The following is a 19,444-nucleotide window of genomic DNA, read 5'->3' on the forward strand; positions in this document are numbered from 1 at the left end:
CTTTATTGGGTAGTTTAGGTGATGGGTCTTATATCTGGTCCTATCTTCCTTATACAAAATTATTCATATGATGGGAGCATGCTGAATGATTCTATGAATGTTTTCTGGGTAAACAGAGCCGGTGAATTAGTTCATTACCCTCGTTCTCAGTGTAAGTGGAGACTAATCGAAAACTTTATGTAGCCTGTTCTGATGAGGATCATAGAAAATGAGAAGAACAACCTACTGCAGTGTAATTTTTTTCAAGACATATGAAGGTAATGCTCATGAAGTCTAAAAATAATGAAGGAGACAGTGTCCCTATTAGCCATCTTTTATCACCAAACAAAGCTTCCAGAAATGACACTAGGTTACATGCAACTGAGGTGGTGGCCAAGGGTGTCCCATAGAAGTCTTCAAACATTGTAGACTGTGTCCAAGGCAATAGTTTACCCTCCACAAATTGACAGCAATTCTACGTTATTGAAAATAACACCCATTTGTTTCATCAAACATGGAGAGGTTGAACTGGTGCCTACGTAGAAACTCCACAGCTATATTATGTTTGTGATATGGGAAGGCACACTTCAGGCTACCAAAAGATAAGCATAAATGTGAACAAAGCCACAAAACCTTTGATCTACAATATGTCTTGCCTGCAAAATATTCTAAGGCAGTGCCAGCACAAAGTTTGTGGGAGTAGTAACCAATCAAGGTCTTATTTGACTTAAGGTTCATGCCATGAGATGTACCCTGTACTGCACAGGTGAACCGGAACAAGAAACTAGCTCAGAAACCTAGGTTAAGATAACCTACTATTGATTGAATAGATAAATAGATAGGTAGATAGATAGATAGATAGATAATCTGATAGATAGATAGATAGATAGATAGATAGATAGATAGATAGATAGATAGATAGATAGATAGACAGACAGAAAGATAGATATTTAAAAGTGAGCTAGCTCTTGATGGCTTGGGAGGCTGAAACAGACAGATCTTTCTGAGTTCAATGACAGCCTGCTATTCATAGCAATTTCTAGGATAGCTAAGGCTATAGAGAAATCCTGTCTCTAAACAAACAATTAAATACATAAAAATGTTGAAAAATAAATTTAAAATTGTAACAAAAGATGACTCCTAAATATATTCTGCTTTACTCATGGATCAGTGCCTTACTCAGAGAATCTTCCTCTTTGAGCACATGAGAACAAATACAGAGACCACCAGCTACACATTATAAAAAGAATGAGACATAGCTTTAAGTGTGATAACTTCATAAAATTTGGCCCCTCAGAGCTGAGAACCCTGTAGAGGAGTCAGGTAGAAATATTGTAAGAGCCAGAGGGGATACCAGGAGAACAAGGCCCTCTAGGTCAAATGGGCAAAACTTATACAAACTCATAGAGACTGATGTAGCAAGCAAAAGGGCTGAATGAGTCTGACCAAGGTCTACTGTGTATACATTATAGATTTCAGATTAGTATTATTGTATGATTCATGAATTTCTGAACAAGTGGGTCTTTGATACTTGTGATTTCTTTAGGGCTCTTCTTCTGCTGTTGGTTTGTACTGTTCAACTTCAATTTGATGGTTTCTGCTTTTTCTTATTTTGTTTAAAAAAAATCCAGGTCCATTCACAGATTGAAATAAAGTTCTTTCATAATTGAGAGTTGTTAACTTTTTATGCACATGAGGCTTGGGAGATACATGTGATCAATTATTTTATTTTATGTACTTATTAAAGAAATATTAGTCACACTTTAATTACTGAAAAATAGTGTGCTTTCAAATTATCCAAATTGCTAGATTTAGTATATGCTGTTCATAAAGACAACACAAAACACATTTACAGTAAATTACAAAGTGAGAATAAATAAAAATGAGTAAATAATAAAACTTGTCATCATTGCCTGTAATAACATTTTATTGGACAGTTTGCCAGTGTGACATAATTCATCTGCAACTAGAGCTCTCACTGGCAGAGATAGTTTATGGCATACTTTCTGTCTCTTTCTCTCATTCATAACATTTCTGAGGAAAGTAGGTGACAGAATCCAATTCTTTACAAGTACTTCTTTTAGAGGGTCCTTCAAAGTACTCGGTCTAGCATGGAGACTAGCCTCTAACCTCATAGGGAGAACTTGCTTCATGATATAAACAATATCATCAGCATTAGCTCCTGGATTCTGCTCCCATCCACTTATTCATAAAGACAAATCTCAAAAGGCAACAGAAGTAGAACTTAGTGGAGTCAGAGAGAGGGATCACAGATTAAGAGCACTGGCTGCTCTTCCAGAGGTATATTCTCAGCAACCACATAATGTCTCATAACCATGTATTGTGAGATCTGGTGCCCTCTTCTGTTTTGCAGACATACATGGAGGCAGAACATCGAATACATAATAAACGTGTGTATGTGTATTTATATCCATTTGTACATAATTGTACAACCGTGTCATGCACATGCTTGCTATCCTTCTGATATTCCACTTGATAAATCCGGAAGCATTTTCCAAATCTGTGAGCATAGAATTCCATTTAAAAGAAAAAGTGGAACGTGGATACATCTGCTTCCAGAAAGCATCATTCCATACACTTGTTTTAGGTAGCAATTGCCAAGTCAGATTTAGAATGGAAAAATCTGAGTGCTTATATCCATTAGAGATATAAATTGCTTTTCCCCAAAAGGATCAATGAACACCAATAAAATAAAATTATAATTTCAAAAGGAAAGTTATTTGATCAGAAAAACAACAATAACAAACAATTTTAATCTGCTCACTGTGACTATTAATGAGAAATAACTAAATGCTTATATTCAAAATTCTATGTGGTTATGTCTGTTATTCAAGCATTCAAGAGGCTGTGAGTATAGCGATCAGAAGACAGTATTTGGCAGTAGGTTCTCTGCTTCTAATGCATGGATATGGGGATTAAATGCATATGATCAGATTTGTCCTATAATTTCATTTCTTCCTCCTATCTTACTCTATTAAATGTAACACTCAGTTGTCTGAGCTACTGTACTCTGAAGCATTTTATTATCAAAATAGAGCTAGTCAGTTAAAAACTAAAAACTAAATAAAATATAAAATAAAGAACACATGAGAATACATGTAGTTCTAGGCCTACTTGGAAAGCCATATCACTGACCTTTCTAAAGCAAAATGATCTTGTACTCATGAATCATCATCACAGATACTTACATACTTATTATCTTTTCCTTTCAGTCCTAATCCTTCCATATCTCCCACAACCAACACTTTTTCTTAGTCTCCCTCTTTATCCCTCCTTCTTTTCCATTGCTGTGAATTAATGCCCTTGGTAGGCAAACAACTCCTATCCTTAGCTCTATGGATATGTTCCAGAATACATTTCTGAGATTGCTTACATCTTGGGTATATTTTATATCTGGAATAATTTAATAATATCATTGATATTCACATTCTTCAGATTTTTGCATATGTCTTGAAGAGTGAGCTAATGTGAACTTCATCTTTAGATTTAAAAAGTGAACTGTTGGACATTCAAAATTTTAGAAAAAAATTAAATTGTCTTTATAGTTTATTTCCTAAACCTTGTGTCTTTGGCATATAAATGCTTTAAAAAGCAAGTCAGAGTCAGATGGCTACTTACTTGCAAAATATATCTTCATTGTCTTTATTTATAATACAGTGGCCCCCATGGCACCGTACACATTTGTCAATCTCACATTTTGGTCCTTCATAGCGTGTTGGGCAGACACATTCAACACTTCCATCATTGCCAATGGTACATGATTCTGAATTCACACAATAGTGGTGGCATACATCTAGGAAGAAGAAACAACCAAACATTTAAATGATGGCATGAGATATATTTCAGCCTTATAAATGATGCTATTTTATTTAATATGAAAATGGTCACACAATAGATAAAATAATTTACAATTTATAATATACAAAAGTAACTTCTCTGATAAGGCATTGATTCCTCTTTTAGTTTTTGTTCCTAAGTTGGGCTTCACTTCATTCTGCTAAGATAAGTATTACACTGATGCAATGTTAGCAGATGCACTCTTTTTGTTCTGATTTGCAAAGCTTAAGATTTTTTCCAATGAACAGTCAAAGTGCATCTGGCTGTAAGTAGAAAGGCTTAAGATTTCCTTATGAAAGACATGATTGCATTTCCGTCCTCTGTCCAGGCTTTGAGCTATGGATGGTGAGTAGATAGAAAGCCAAAGGAAAGCTGACTGCAAAATTGGCTGATGCTTTATTGTTGCAAAGTGATAAAGACATCACACCTTCCTCACTTTTCCTATATGAGCACTAAATAACCCATGCTCCAGTGTGAAACATCCCCATTTAATCTAAGCTTCTATTTCAAAGGATCATTTAGGAGCATTACAGACTGATTTCCTAGTGACAAGGGACTACTTCTATCACATGATCCTTCTTGAAGATTCACAGTTCAACAAAGGGCATTAAATAAACTATTAATATACATTTAGAATGATTATGCTTTAGTGACTTAAAAAAGACAACAGAATGAAAAGCCATCTATCTCATGGCATGGTTGTTACTGACAATTTGTACATGTATAAAATGAGAGAGTCATTGTGAAGAAAGAAATACACAATATAATAAAATTCAGAAAAAGTAAAGACTCCTAGAAAGCCAGTTCTTGATATTTCTGAGGATACTAAAATATACAACTATATAAATATACACTATTGTTTTACTTCATAGGATCCTTATTTAACTTCTAAAAATAAGGCCTGATAACAGACATAATTATGAATTAAGAATTCATAATTTAATAAACATTTGATAGTTAAGGCCCCATATAGTTTCAACTTATTCTTCACTATAATCCCACTGTGCCCAAGAGCAGTGGTTAACTGAATTCTCCAGAACACCTCATGGACAAAGGTTTTCAACTGCTTCCCTGTATGCATAAAATGTAGAAGAATTTCTTGGTGGGTCAACAATTGAATTCTATAAACCTTCAATGAAATTTTATGTTGGGATGATATAAGAAAAAGCGTCCTAAATGTGAGTGACTTGGAGGCTAATTTCAGTCCTTTATCATCCTACCAAGTTTACTTAACCAGGCTCACTCTTATCACCTTTAATCCCAGGTACTGATGCTAATTCCAGTAAAGATTACATCATGAATCTCTTCTCACACCTCAGTTTCCCTCATTACCCCATTTGCATCATCAAGGATGTTTTGAGTAAAATGTCTATACTGATTATTATGGTTAAATACTCATTTTTAAATATGTTCTATATGCTAGGAACATGTGTTTGTTGCTGTTAAGCTGAACTACAGAGTAATTTATAAAGCATATAGAAGATCATACTTGAATTAATGAGATAGTAGAAATTTACACACGAATGGGACTAGGTCTTGAGAAAAGAAATCTTATGGTAATAATTATGTCACATATTTTCTCTGAGAGAAATGCTGAAAATAATTTCAAATAACTTTTTCATTTTGTCTCCACAATTAAAAATTAATATGCCATATGGTGACTATCCTAATCCCTAATGACATGTGATGTACAAAGTGCTCCATACAGCCGCAGACCTAAGATACTTGTGTGATACCATTAAAACCTATGATATAAGGATAGGGACACATCAGATTATTATATAAGAGCCACAGTTTCACAGATCAGGGTCACACTCAGATTCCTCCTCTATCTCAAGTTACACACTGGCTGTCTATATATGTAGTTTCAGACATGAAGAGATGTTTCACCATTTAGGTCATTGGTCTGTTTATTATTAGGTACAACAAGTCTTGATCTATCTGTCCACATTGAAACACAAACAAAAAGCATGATTCTGAAAGCATTACTGTCTGTTTATATGATTTTGGATGGAAATATTTGTAAAATTTTCTGGTAATATATTGATATATATATATAAGCATTGAGCATATTATAAAAAGTTATATGCTCTTTCCTTCTGTATAGGTACATGCTACTAGATATAACTGCAGTATTTTAGAAAGGAGGTAAATTAGTTTCTGAGAGGTTGCTTATACTTCTGGGAGTGTTCTCATTGAAGGATTAAAATATGAAATCGAAAAACAGATCTAAGAAGTATTAAAATTTCCATAGTTTAAAATTGTTCAAATGTTTTGTATAATTTAATGATTGAGATTATTGCATACTTTTCAGGGGGAAGGAGTTTTTTTGGGGGAAACCAGGAAAGGGGATAACATTTGAAATGTAAATAAAGAAAATATCCAATAAAGTCAAAAAAAAAGAAAGAAAGAAAAAAGAAAAGAAAGAAAAAGAAAGCATAGGCACAGTATGTGAATAGAAAATAGACTACGTTGGACTTACAGCAGATTTTAACTGTAGAAGAAAACTTAAATAAAAGCTTAAATAAGAATGGAGACTCAAACAGCTACTCATGCCTTTTGGCATGGGTTCTCAATATCCAAACCCCAGTCCTCATGATGTATCACAAGTCATTTAACTGAGATATCTTCCTTGCTACCCATGACTTTATTTTTCTATTTTGCACAGTACTTTTGTTATAAAAACAGAGAAATAAATATAAAAATACAAAAATAATAAACCTTGTTATAAGAAATATTATTCCTGTTTCAAATTTGGGTTTAATAAAACAGACAAACATCATTATTACATTAATTAAACATTAATAGATCAAACACATGCTAAACTCTTACTAGATTTGTATGTCTTTCATCAGGATTGAATGTAAAAATTAGCTATTAAAAATATAATACATATAAATATTTCTATAGATAAAACAATATTTTAAGATATTTAAAGAATAAATATCTTTAAGGAATAAAGACCATGGTGAAAAAATAGTTTCTCTAAGTGTAGCTAGAATATAGACATAAAACTCAGAAACTCACTGGGCAGGGTGGCACACGCCTTTAATCCCAGCACTTTTGAAGCCAGCATGGTCTACAAAGTGAGTTCCAGGACAGCCAGGGCTATACAGAGAAACCCTGTCTAGAAAAACAAAAACAAAAAAAAAACAACAAAAAAAAACCCCTCAAATTCCATCTTTGACTGCTGGTCATACATCTCACACCTGTTTTTATTGATGTTAGTCCTTCTCTTCCTCTACTTTCTGTTTTCTTCTCTTTCCTCTCCATTCATTCTTTCAATCTTTGCTTCCTTAGTTCTCTTATTACTTCATAGCTTCTTTACTTTTCTTTTTCTATTGTCAAAACCCCTGTATGCTTTAATCTATGAATTTTAAATCTAAATGCTAATATATTTTATGTACCTTACTCCAAGGTTTTTTCAGTCATTTATGCTGCAAATTGATAATATGGAATAAAAATAGATGATAGATAAATAGATGGGTGCATGGATAAATTATAAATCTATAGGTGATGGATTGCTTGAAGATTGATAATATATGATAGATAAATAAGCAGATATAGCAATGATAGAATATAGACAAATGAATGAATGGAGAGACAGTGATATAATGAGTAAATGACAGATAAGTTGAAGACATTTAGCTAACAGATAAAATTTAGATGATATATTAGCGATAATATAATTACGTGTTCCTATTAACATTACTTTTCGTAATACTTTTTTCCATTCATGGATTTTTAAGGGAAGTTGACCTTTATCACTACAAATTTGCATACTTCTTGAAGCTATATATAAAACAAGACTTATTTAAACAGAAAACTAGGTCCCATATTTACTGTGGAGTTAGTCATATACAGACACAAAGTATTTCTTAACATATACAAAAAAAATTGAAATAAAACCTTGAATCTTATCAGATCATCATAGATTAAGGCTGGATATTAACAGTAGAAAATTTACAAACTATTGGAAACTGAACAATTCTCTACTGAATGAAAAAATATTCAGGAAAAAAATAAAGAAAAAAATGAAAGACTTTATAGAATTAAACAAAGATGCATACACAACATATTCAGACTTATGAGATACAAAGAAAGTAGTGCTAACAGGGTCCCCAATGGAGGAGGTTGAGAAAGGACCCAAGGAGATGTAGGGGTTTGCTGCCCCATAGGAGGAACGGCAATATGAACCAACCAGAACCCCCAGATCTCCCAGGGACTAAACCACCAACCAAATAGTACACATGGAGGGACTCATGGCACCAGCTGCATATGTAGCAGAGGATGACCTTGTGGGATATCAATGAGAGGAGAGGCCATTGGTCTTGGAAATGCTCAATGCCCCAGCGTAGGGAAATGCCAGGACAGGGAAGTAGGAGTTGATGGGTTAGAGAACAGGGGGAGGGCTAATGGGATAGAGCTGTTTTTGGAGGGGAAATGAGAAAAGGGGATAAAATTTGAAATGTAAGTAGTGAAAATATCTAATAATAATAAAAAAGAAAGTGGTGCTAAGACAAACGTTCATAGACTCTGTGCTTACAAACAGCAAACAGAAAGCTCAAATCAAAAAAAAAAAATAAATAAAACAGCTAAAACAGTAGAAAGAATTAGAGTTCATCTTTTAAGGAAATCATGAAGATGAAAGAAAACCTTATTCAAATTAGTTAAAGGACAAAGAAATTATCTAAAATAATAAAATCAAACCCCAAAACAGGTACATAAAAACCCTGAAGAATCCAGAGAATCATAAGGATTGCCCATCCCTGACTATTATGAACAAAAGTTGTTATGGAAATTGTTGAACATGTGTCCTTACTGTTGTAGGGAAGTGTTTTTGGGGTATATGCCTAGGAGTGGTATTTCTAAGTCTTGAGGTAGATCAATTCAAAATTTTTTAAACTGCCGTATTGACATGTAAAGTGGCTCTAAGTGTTTGTTCTTTTGGTGGTATTCTGAACAAAGTCACAGATGCTTCGGGCACCAGCTCTGTGCACACTCACAGATGAACCCTCTTCGTGCACACTGATCCAGATTACAGGCACTGGTACCCCTGCAAAATCGAAAACCAGCTGTCTCTAGTAGTGGCCCAAGCAGTTCAGGACATGAATAGTGAAAATACAGTTGAAAACTTCAAAAGAGAGGTATCAACCTCCCTGGACATAGGAATATTAGGAAGACAGAGGAGGTAATTAGGCAGCCAGTAGACAGCATAAGAACGTCAAGTAAGGAACAAAAGGTTTGAACTGCTGGGAGAGGAATCACTGTCGGAGAAATAATCATGCTTCAAAGTTGGAAGAATGGGCACCAGGAACATGTTGTGTGGCAGACTGAGCCAAGAGCTTAGGTGAAGGAAGGTTCCATTTTCTTCTCATCAAGAGAAAAAGAATTTTGAGACAACAGGTAAACTGTGTTCTATAACTTGTGCCACTGTAACTGGGACTGTTCTGAAAAAAAAAAAAAAAATCTCAAAATGTGACAGATGTGGAGGCCATTGGTAGGGCTTTCTACTTCTTGTGTCAATAGTGTCACAGTTGTGGCCTCAATCCCTGTGTGTCTTTGTAATAAGAACAACTGAAAATATTATTTTTTAACATGATTATGTTGTGTCTATATTGGCTAGCTATTAGCTTAATAACTCAATTTTAAAATTCCTTTTAAAAATGGTGTAAAAACTGGGAAGATCAGGTTACAATATGTTACTGTATGGACATGCTATGTGGTGGGTTGCTATAAAAAGAGAAGCCTGAATTTGCAGTCATACAAACTTCAGATCTTACAGTTTTCAACAAGGAGTATAAGAATAAATTCTTCAAATTAATTTTGGAGACTTAGAAAACTCATCCAAATGGTACTGTGGATAGTTTAGTATTACTATCCTCAGATATTGTTGATTTTACAAATAACACCTCTATTTAAATGCACAAATCTTGGTTTATTTGCTTTGATTGATAGCAGGAATCCTGACTTTAAAGAAATATGAAAATTCAGTTCTATTTGTTCTTAAGCAAACATCTTAAAGAATATTAAATTTTAGCTTTTTATATTTCTTTTTTTAACCTAGATTGCTACTGCCAAAATTAATTTGTATTCAGACCTCTGGATTTTACCTTGCTACTGAAGTACTGAGTGGTTCTAACCCAGCACAACTAAGACTGATGTTTTACCTCCCACTAAAAGCCTGTAATTAGGTGCCATAATGAGCTTATCTGTCATTCCTTCATTTACCAGGGCTGGGGGCGGTGGGCACTATATATGCCAGACATGGTTTTGACAGAACACTAGGCTCTGTGAACTTTACTGATGGATTCTGAATTTATTACACTTCATCAGATGTTAGATTTGTCATTTTAATGGCAAAGCCCGAGAACAGCATCAATGTTCTCCTGGATGTTTGCAGACTTCTTGATCAACAACTCCGCTGGTCTAATTCTGACTGCTTAAAGTCCTTGGGCAACTTACTTAACCTCTGTCTAAGGATTAATTGGTTAATTTAAATAAGTGCTTTGCAGTAAAAGGCGGGAAGCATTCTGATTGCTAATAGTGAGGATAGCACAGCCTGGTAAAGTAGTGGGCTACCACACGCTGTGATTCTATTAAGTTGTCAATTAAGATGCAAGCTAACTGAATTTGTTCTTTTTCAAGAATATAAATTTCTATAATGAGAGTTATATAGCATTTTAAGGCGGTTCAAAAAGAATCAGGAATGCTGATTATTCGATTTCAAAATGAAGAAGGATAACTGATAGAGCACAATATATCAGTTGGTAGACTAGGCTAATGAACCAAGGGATTTTAAAATACTGAATCCAAATGGAATGTAGTATGACATTCCTATAGTCTGAGCTGTCTGAAGATAGGATGGAGTATTAAGAGTAACAATGTCAAGGTCATTCTTCATCATATGTATGATGTATGTATGTATGTATATACACACACATATATATATACACATATATACACATGTGTATGAGTTGGGGGGCAGCTTGGATTATAAGGACCCTTTAAAACAAAACAAAACCGAACAGCAGCAGCAACAATGACAACACACACACACACACACACACACACACACACACTAGCTATAGATTTTTAACATATTGACCAACACATTTTATACAATATATTAATTGCTTTTTCATGAAATTATTCAGTCTACCTTCATTTGGATTTATCTATGAAAATATTATTTGTTTGTTCAACAGCTCCTTTTGGAAGGTAAATTTTAAAGACGTCTCAGATCTGAGAAGCATACAATAAACAAAATAACTGGGTGGACAAATCCAGAAGACATAAAAACGGAAACTTTGAAGAGGAGGACAATGCCAGTTTAAACTTAGATGGGGCATGAACGATTTACAAAGGGTATTAGCAAGTGCTGGATATAGTCTCATTGCCAGAGAAGTTTTATATATATATGAATGATAGTGATGACTATGGCGTTACTAGAATAAAAGAGAGGTTATAAAATCAACCCTTTGTGGGACAGTAGCTAGAATTGCCCTCATTTCCTAGAAATCATTATAGTTCGTGGGAATGCTGGAGCACAAAGCAGAAATTAGTGCATTAGTAGGAAGCGGTTATGCTGATATCCTCTGCTGTGCTGCTGGGAGAGGGATGAAAGAGCGAGGCAATGGAGAAGAGTCTCATGGAACAAAAGCACAAGCACAGCTAAATTGTATTTTCACTTAACTGCAATTTGACACATCCAAAATTTTGTAACAAGGGACGGTAGACATAGTGCAGTGATGTCTATGTATTGTCAAAGAGAGCTTGGCCTCATATGAGAAGAAAGAATGCTTTCAAAAGAAAACGGAAGCTGAAAATTAACCATTTCCTTCTTACAGCACATGTGGTCACATGGTAATGCCAGGGCAGGATAATTAATACTGTACTGCCATATCAACTAGTATACATAACATGGCTATGTACTGTTCCCTGTGCTCCCTTTACTGACCATAGATGTGGGGCATGCTTTGAGGAACATTAAATGAATTTAAGGATTGAGTCATGAAGGTCTATTGCCTGGTTCAGATCTTGACTCTAACAATTTACACTAGGATGCCATCCATGGAAAATACTCTTTATGTTGCACTGGTGGAATCTTGTTGAAACAATGAATAAAAAAAAAGAAAATGAAAGAAAGAAAAAGAAAAGAAAAGAAAGAAAGAAAGAAAAAAAAAGAAAAGAAAAAGAAGAAAAGAAAAAAAAGCATGCCCAGTGTATTGTAGAACAAAGAAAATGAACATGAGAAAAATATCTGAATACATGGATATATAAAGTTTTCAATGAATGTGCTGAAAATAGAGAGCTTATTTTACATAAAACATGTAAATGTAACTGTCATTTGATAATGTACACTTGTAGCAAAAATAGGAAGCATGGACATAGTTACAAATAAAACAGACAAACGTGTCCTGGCAGCTTGTTTGCTTGAGTAAGAATAGAGACAATGAGCACAGTTCACATTCTGGATGTTTTTAGAAGATGTAGAAAGGATATAGAAGATGTCAGAATCAACAAGGACTTTCATGATTTGGGCCTGTAATGAATGTTCCTTCTTAAACATTTGGAGTAAAGATAGTGCAATAATTAAAGGTGAAAATGTCAGGCTAACTGTGAGATAATATTAACTCCCACAGAAAACTGAGAATCATATCTTAAGCTTACATATGGATTCAGCAGGAGATACAGATTTACAGTCCACAATTTAGGTGTTACAAAAACCCCACTTGTAAGTAAAATCATCCTGACACTGAGTTCCAAATTTCCTTCCCCTTAAGAAACATCTAACCCTACTTAAATAATATATACTCATGGATTTAGAAAAGAAAATGATGCCTTGAAAACAGCATTTTGAAAAGAAAAATGCCTTTATTGTAAAAATGTGAGACTTTGTAAAGGAATCAGTATTGGGAGTGAGTAAAACAGATGAAGATAGTACTTGCAATCACATCAATGTTTAAGCTAGAATGTAATATTTTACCCTCAGAAAAACACACAAAAGACCCAGCAAAGAAAACAACAGATAAAATAGAAATGGAAACAGGAGAGAATAGTGTCTATAAATATGAGGAAAGAAATTGTCTTGAGAAACAAGAATCAAGACTGATGAAAGCCAACGTAAAACTGGAATTGTTATTTGACCACTGAATAATCAATCAACTTGAGTCTCATAAGAAGAGCTGCTTCTCCAGTACAGCAAAGGCAGAAACTTAACAGAAGTGAAGTCAATGGAGAAATAGAGACAGAAATATGACAAAGAAAATATTTTAAAAGAATGATACTACCTGGTAAAAGAAGAGGAAGTCCAGGGAAATGAAGTTGGGACTAACAGATACTGGTATAGGAGGTTTTGGATCTGTCTTCTTCAGAAAACCGTGCTAGAAAGCAAAAGGACTAGGGAACTGCAGAGAGAAATTCTGGTTCTATCCAGATATGTGAGGATGAGACCATTAGTACACACTCGGGGCTGTCTCTAGCTGTGCTTCTTAGGAGAGGCGAGGAATGGAAAAGAATCAAGATCCCTACAGGTTTCCAGGAGTAGAAAGAAGAGGGAAAGTTAAGGATACAAATATGGAGATGGTTATAGTAGCGAGCCTTTGAATTAAGCTGGGAAAGAAAACAGACACAATCTTTTAGAATAGGATAAAAATCATTGGAGTTAAAGTGACAAGAAAACAGTTTAAGAACCTGGAAAAAAAGGGCTGTGGCTACAATGAGGAGAGGAGAGAGCACAGATGTGAACCATAGTATTAATGCAAATCCCAAAGCTTGATGCTGGCAAGCTGAGGGAGGACACTTGTACTCACAGTACTGGCATCTGTCTCCAGTGTAGTCTGCCTGGCAATGGCAGTAAGGTTGGTTCCCAGCAGTGACAACACAGCTCCCACCATTGTGACAAGAATCTTCGCAGACTGTCTTGCCACAGTTGGGCCCAGTAAAGCCCAGGGCACAGATACAGGTGGGTCTTCCTATTGGACAAAAGAAACAAAGCCACACTGTTAACCTTAAATGGAACTTCAGTAGGTAAACTTAGGACACGAGGTTTCTGGCAAAGCTATGCCTACAATTTCTTTCTGAGTTTATTATACCAAAAGCTCTTCAGTTTCAGTTGAGCTGTATATCCAAGGAAGTATAAACTAAACATACCTGACATTCAGTTAGGTCATTTCACGGATGTTTTATGAATAGCTGTACTTCTACATTGTTCTTTTTTTCCTCATATATGTCTACTTTTTCAATTATTTTTTAACATATATATGATATCAAAGAGTTTACTTTGTTATAAAATTCAGAGGATCATAATTTGTCAGCGTTCACCACTGTTGACTGTACACAAACCATCAGTGGAGAAGTGCTTCAACATGACATTCTAATAAATAAAGAGAATTATGTTGTAGATAATGGTTACATATATTATTGAAGTTTTCTTAAGTAAACATAGTCACATTTAGTGTTTAATACATATGCACCCACTGGGACTTAATGTGTCTAGTCTTGATGTTTACTCGTGTTAAAAAAATTACTGGTAACCTACTAAATATTGTATGTTCAACACAGTAGAACATTTTCTAGATCATCTTTGAACATTTACCTCATTCTTTTCTGTCTAAAGTAATTTATCACCAGAGCAAACATTCTTTGTTTTACATGATACATATGAAAGGTGTATCTCTCAGCCTGGACTGTCACTAAGCAGGAACCGCTGTGGCAGACACAGATAAAAGAAAGGCATCTATTGTAAACACATAAAGGTACACACAAAAGCATAAATGGCAATAAGCAGATTCAGTCACCAGGCTCAGCCAGGGCTCACAGCCAGTGCCTTTGCCATCAGAACTTTCATCATTGGTAATCTGGGAGCAAAATAAAATTGCCTGAGAAATAGATGAGATACATACTATTAAGGTTTTAAATATAATGAGACGATTATTTTATATGTGGTCATAGATTCTCTATAGCCCATATTTTTAATAAATTTTTATTTGTTGTAGAATTGTGGGTGAAATGAATCCATCAAATCTCAGCAATTTGCCTGCTGGATCAAGGACAGTACTATGAAAACAAAACTTTGACATCAGTGCAAATGGGATACTCCACATGGTCCGCATCTAGACAAGAGCTATAAGAGATCAATGGATGCTGAGAAAGTAGGAACAAACTACCAAGTATACAGCCTACATTTAACATGGCATTTATAAGGAATAAAATATGTTTAAATAAAATTCACCTGCATTTCTTAAAGACTGAAAAATATTTACAATATATTCAGTAAGTTCAAAGTAATTCCTTTGAAAGAATGCCACACCCTTAAAACCACTAGTAATTTGCTCTAAACAAAGTCATACATAATTTTTTGATGTACAGCACTGCTTTACAAATAAATTATTTGTAAATCCTGTTTGGTGCTGGATAAATGTTTACTAATGCTCCAGAAACAAGGAGATTATTAGAGCTGAGTATGTTCATTATTTTTGTTGCCAAAAATGATTTACTGAATATTAGCAGGATGTTTCCTTAGAGTGGTAACAAATGATTTTTTCCATTGATTGCTGAAATAAAGAGAAAATATTTCATCTGGCAAATTAGTGGATGAACTAGGAAAAGGGAGCAGATTGAGGTGGTAAGTGAAAAGACTAATAAGTTTGTCATATGGTGACTGAAGAAAACCAGAATATGTTAAAAATGAATTACTTTTCCTCTTACTATGGGTTCATACAATACTCAGAGAGAAATAATTCATGCCAAGAGTAATGAAAATTAGCTCAAGCCTGGAAGTAGCAGCGAACAAAGAAGCCCAAGAGCATTAGAAAATTCAGGGCACCATAAAAAATAAAATACAAATACTAATGATGGGAAAATTCTATTTAACTTTCTGGGCTTTTTTGTCTTATAGACAGCATTTTTACAAACATTACAGGCTGTAGCCATTGATCATGTTTTCCTGAGAATTTGATAATAGGACAACATGCTGAAGACCACAAATATTTGAGCTAGAGGACATGGATAAAGCAAGTTGGCATTGACTTTGAAGCTTAATTCCTACTGGCTAGCGAGCAGTGGCATGGATATGATTAATCAACCAGTTTCTGATTTGATTTAATCCCTACTCCACACAAGATGGAAACTAGGTCTGTGCCAGGAACTTAGCTGCAGCTGGCTAGGTTATAGGCTCTAAGGAGAACAGAACCATGTTTTTGTTTTGGTTTGTTTTTTGTTTGTTTTGGGTTTTTGATAAATGGCCATAGTAATAAGATGTTCCCTGAAATCTTATCTTTCTCCCTATAGATTAGTGTATCTCTCAACTTCAATCAGAAATCCTTTGTGCAGTAGTTGGTGGTTATCAGAGAGTCCCATAAATTGTCAACATACATCAAATAGGAGACTGTGGAGTATCCACTATAATTGGGACACTCATATCACCATCCTCCTTCCAAGGCTTAGAGAAAAGGCACTAAGTAAGAGAGAATGAATGTTATAATGAAATGACATTTGCCAGATAAGACAGTGTATTACATATATGAACTCACACCTGGGAATACAATCATAGGATTTTCACAAGGGTAAGTCAACCAAATTTCCAGTATGGATGGCAGAGGGGCTCACGAAGTTTCTTTAAATAATAATATTTCATTTCTTTAATTATTACTGTTCTATAAAACTGTCATAATATAATTAAGTCTGATGCAAGTCTTAATTATACATGTCCATGTAGGAATTTTACAAAAGGCATAACTGCAAGTAAACCAGCAATAAATAAATCTATGTTATACCTTCTGAGATTTGTTTCACAAAACAACATATATAAAGATAATTAGATTGTTTCAATCTATAACACAAACATTTTTAAAACATCATATTTATATATATAAATCCTTTTTAAAAGATTTAATTGCTACCCAAATATTTAAGTATTAATTATTATAAAATATTATTCAGCTGTGTCTCAGACTGAAATTAAATGATAAGTAATTAATTCTAAAAATATACAATATAATTTTCTTGACCAAATGACTGTAGACATCATGATCTAATAAATTAGGTATGTAGATGCAATTTATTTATTATGCTTAAGCATCTGAATGAATGATTTTTAACATAAATATAACAAATTCCATGCTTTACAGATATTTCTCTGTATAGATTTTATATAAATTAAATAAAATAACTATGAATTGGGATGTCAAAATAGTGAATTAGCATATGAATTTCTCAAGCTACCAAGACTCAACTGCTTTTATTATCTTAGCAAAAAGCTCATGCATATTAAATGATTAAATCTCAAAACAGTTTACCAAAGCCATGCTTATTTCTTCAAATAAACTGAACCTATATTACTAAAGTTTAATCTGAAACAACTTTATCAAATTCTTATTCTCTTCTTTAAGGGGGCAATATCGAGGAGAGGAATTTGTAAGGGTGGGACTGGGAGAAGAGGAACAGGGGCCGTTGATTGGGTTGTAAAGTGAATAAAAAAGAAAAAAAAAAAGACATAGAATGTCCTCTCTCTCTCTCTCTCTCTCTCTCTCTCTCTCTCTCTCTCTCTCTCTCTCTCTCTCATTTCTGGAAATATGAGTTAATTAAATTATTGATAGGTGATTTGTCTAAGATCTAAAATATGACTAAAATTTTAAAAAGTGTTTAGGAAAGAAAATGTCGAAGCGTTCAGTCCTACTGACTGCCTTTACATAAAGAACACTAGAAAATTCATTTGCTTCTAAGGTGAACCAAACTGGGTGGCAAGAACCTGGCTGGCCATAAGAGGGCCTACTCACTTTCATTAGTTTTGAAAATAAATTACGACTCTTACAATTGGAATAGTTACCCAAAAAAGTGGCCATGCCAATTCTCTTTAAGACAAAGAGAGAATTCAGATATGTAGGTCTCAAGATTTATCAAGGGCATTCACTCTTGAGTGACTCAAGCCACAAACACAAGCCTATTGTCACCAGAAATGTGCTTTCATGCAAAAGGGCTTCCTGTTGAGGAGTTAATCCATAAATGAAGGTGAACAGTGAATGTGTGAACAAAAAGGGATGAATTAAATCTCCTCCATCAGAGAGCCCCAGGGGAGAGTGCTAGGTGAATAGAGCACTTGCCCATAGTGAGCAAACTAATAGATAGGCAGAGTTACAGAAAGAAGAGAGACAGAGAGGAGACAGACAGACAGACAGACAGACAGACAGACAGACAGACAAGAAAAACAGTTCCACACTAGAGTACAATTTTCAAAAAAATATCAAAAATATAAATGGAAAATTAAGAAGTACAAGGCACACTTTTAAAGTTCTCTAAGATATTAAAGCAACTTCTCCATCTTCTTAGTCAACTACACAAAGCAATGAAGTAGTACTGAAAGCTGAAGAGAAAAATATCAACTTTCATGCAAAGGGCAAAATATCAGAATAATAAACCCAAAAGCTAAGAAGTCCATGATAATATATAACTTGCTTTGAAATAGTGTTAATCAAGTTACTATACTAGGACAAATTACCCATTGAAATATAGAATTACAATTATTTCAGCACAAAACACAAGCTTAGTATGACAACTAATCCTGCACTGCTGGGGAATTCTTGAATGCTATGCACATAGTATACAATATTGATGGTTAAAGTAGAGTTCATGTAAATAATGGAAGAAAGTGAGAACAGGGAAGGAAGACTCATGTCCAATAAAGTATATCACTTAACATCTAAAATTAGTTGGAGGAGAAGAAAAGAATTACCAACCAAACAACCATAACAACAAACAGTAGAAACTAAACAATGGAAAATATTTCTCAATTATAACACTGAATGCAAATACCTGTAACTTTTCAATTACAAAAAGAACACTAACATGATGAATTAGAAAACATGATCCAGTTATCTGGTTTTTCCAAGAAGCATACAAAGATAGGAAAAGATATTCCAACATTGTAAATGGCAACACAGAAAGATTACCAAACAAAGAGAAGTTGTAGCAAACTTCAAACTGGAATTGTGTTAGTTTTCAAGGTGTGTATATATATCAGTATGTATATTCATAATGAATATTAAAAAGCACTTAGAATTAGTTTTGATTCTTGTTCAAGCACTGTGCTTTCCATAGGTACATGCTAATCCATATTAGTGTCCATTGCTATTATTAATTTGGTGATATGATTTTGATACAATAAATAAATGCCTTTGATTTTGTTAATTTTAAATTTAATTTATGGTGATTTCAGCTAGATGAAGATTATTAGGCTTTATACCTCACACTTTTTTACCTATTAAGAAAATATGAGTAATTTGAACATACAGTTGGTTCAGATTTTACCTAGAGTGGATGGTATGCAGGTTCCTCCATTCTGACAGTAATTGCTACAATGGTTGACTTCACACCTTCCTCCTGAATAACTGGGCCAGCAGTGACATCTCAGATCACCCTTCTCATTTAAAATGCATCTTCCTCCATTTTCACAAGTCAGTTTGCAAGAATCATCTAGTTATAAGAAAAAAGACAAAAATGTTGTTTAGGCTTGAAGCAATCCCACTAAAATCTGGGACTAGGCAAGGCTGCCCACTTTCTCCCTACCTATTCAATATAGTACTTGAAGTCCTAGCCAGAGCAATCC

The 19,444-nt window shown here is 34.3% G+C and overlaps 1 protein-coding gene across 3 annotated transcripts in view; it reads right to left on the bottom strand.

Annotated features, from left to right (window-relative positions):
* Lrp1b (LDL receptor related protein 1B) overlaps positions 1–19,444 on the bottom strand; it is a 1,962,444-nt gene that overhangs the window by 38,809 nt on the left and 1,904,191 nt on the right. For 2 of the 3 annotated variants that reach the window (XM_021192210.2, XM_029535925.1), the window contains exons 83-85: positions 19,147–19,311; positions 13,653–13,814; positions 3,619–3,793 (exon numbers count right to left, since the gene is read on the bottom strand). In XM_021192210.2, coding sequence (XP_021047869.1) covers positions 3,619–3,793; positions 13,653–13,814; positions 19,147–19,311 — 502 coding nt within the window. The remainder of the gene's footprint in view (positions 1–3,618; positions 3,794–13,652; positions 13,815–19,146; positions 19,312–19,444) is intronic. The other variant, XM_029535926.1, reaches the window with a different exon arrangement.

This window comes from Mus pahari, chromosome 3, assembly GCF_900095145.1.
Source record: "Mus pahari chromosome 3, PAHARI_EIJ_v1.1, whole genome shotgun sequence".
In the NCBI taxonomy this organism is placed as follows: Eukaryota; Metazoa; Chordata; class Mammalia; order Rodentia; family Muridae; genus Mus; species Mus pahari.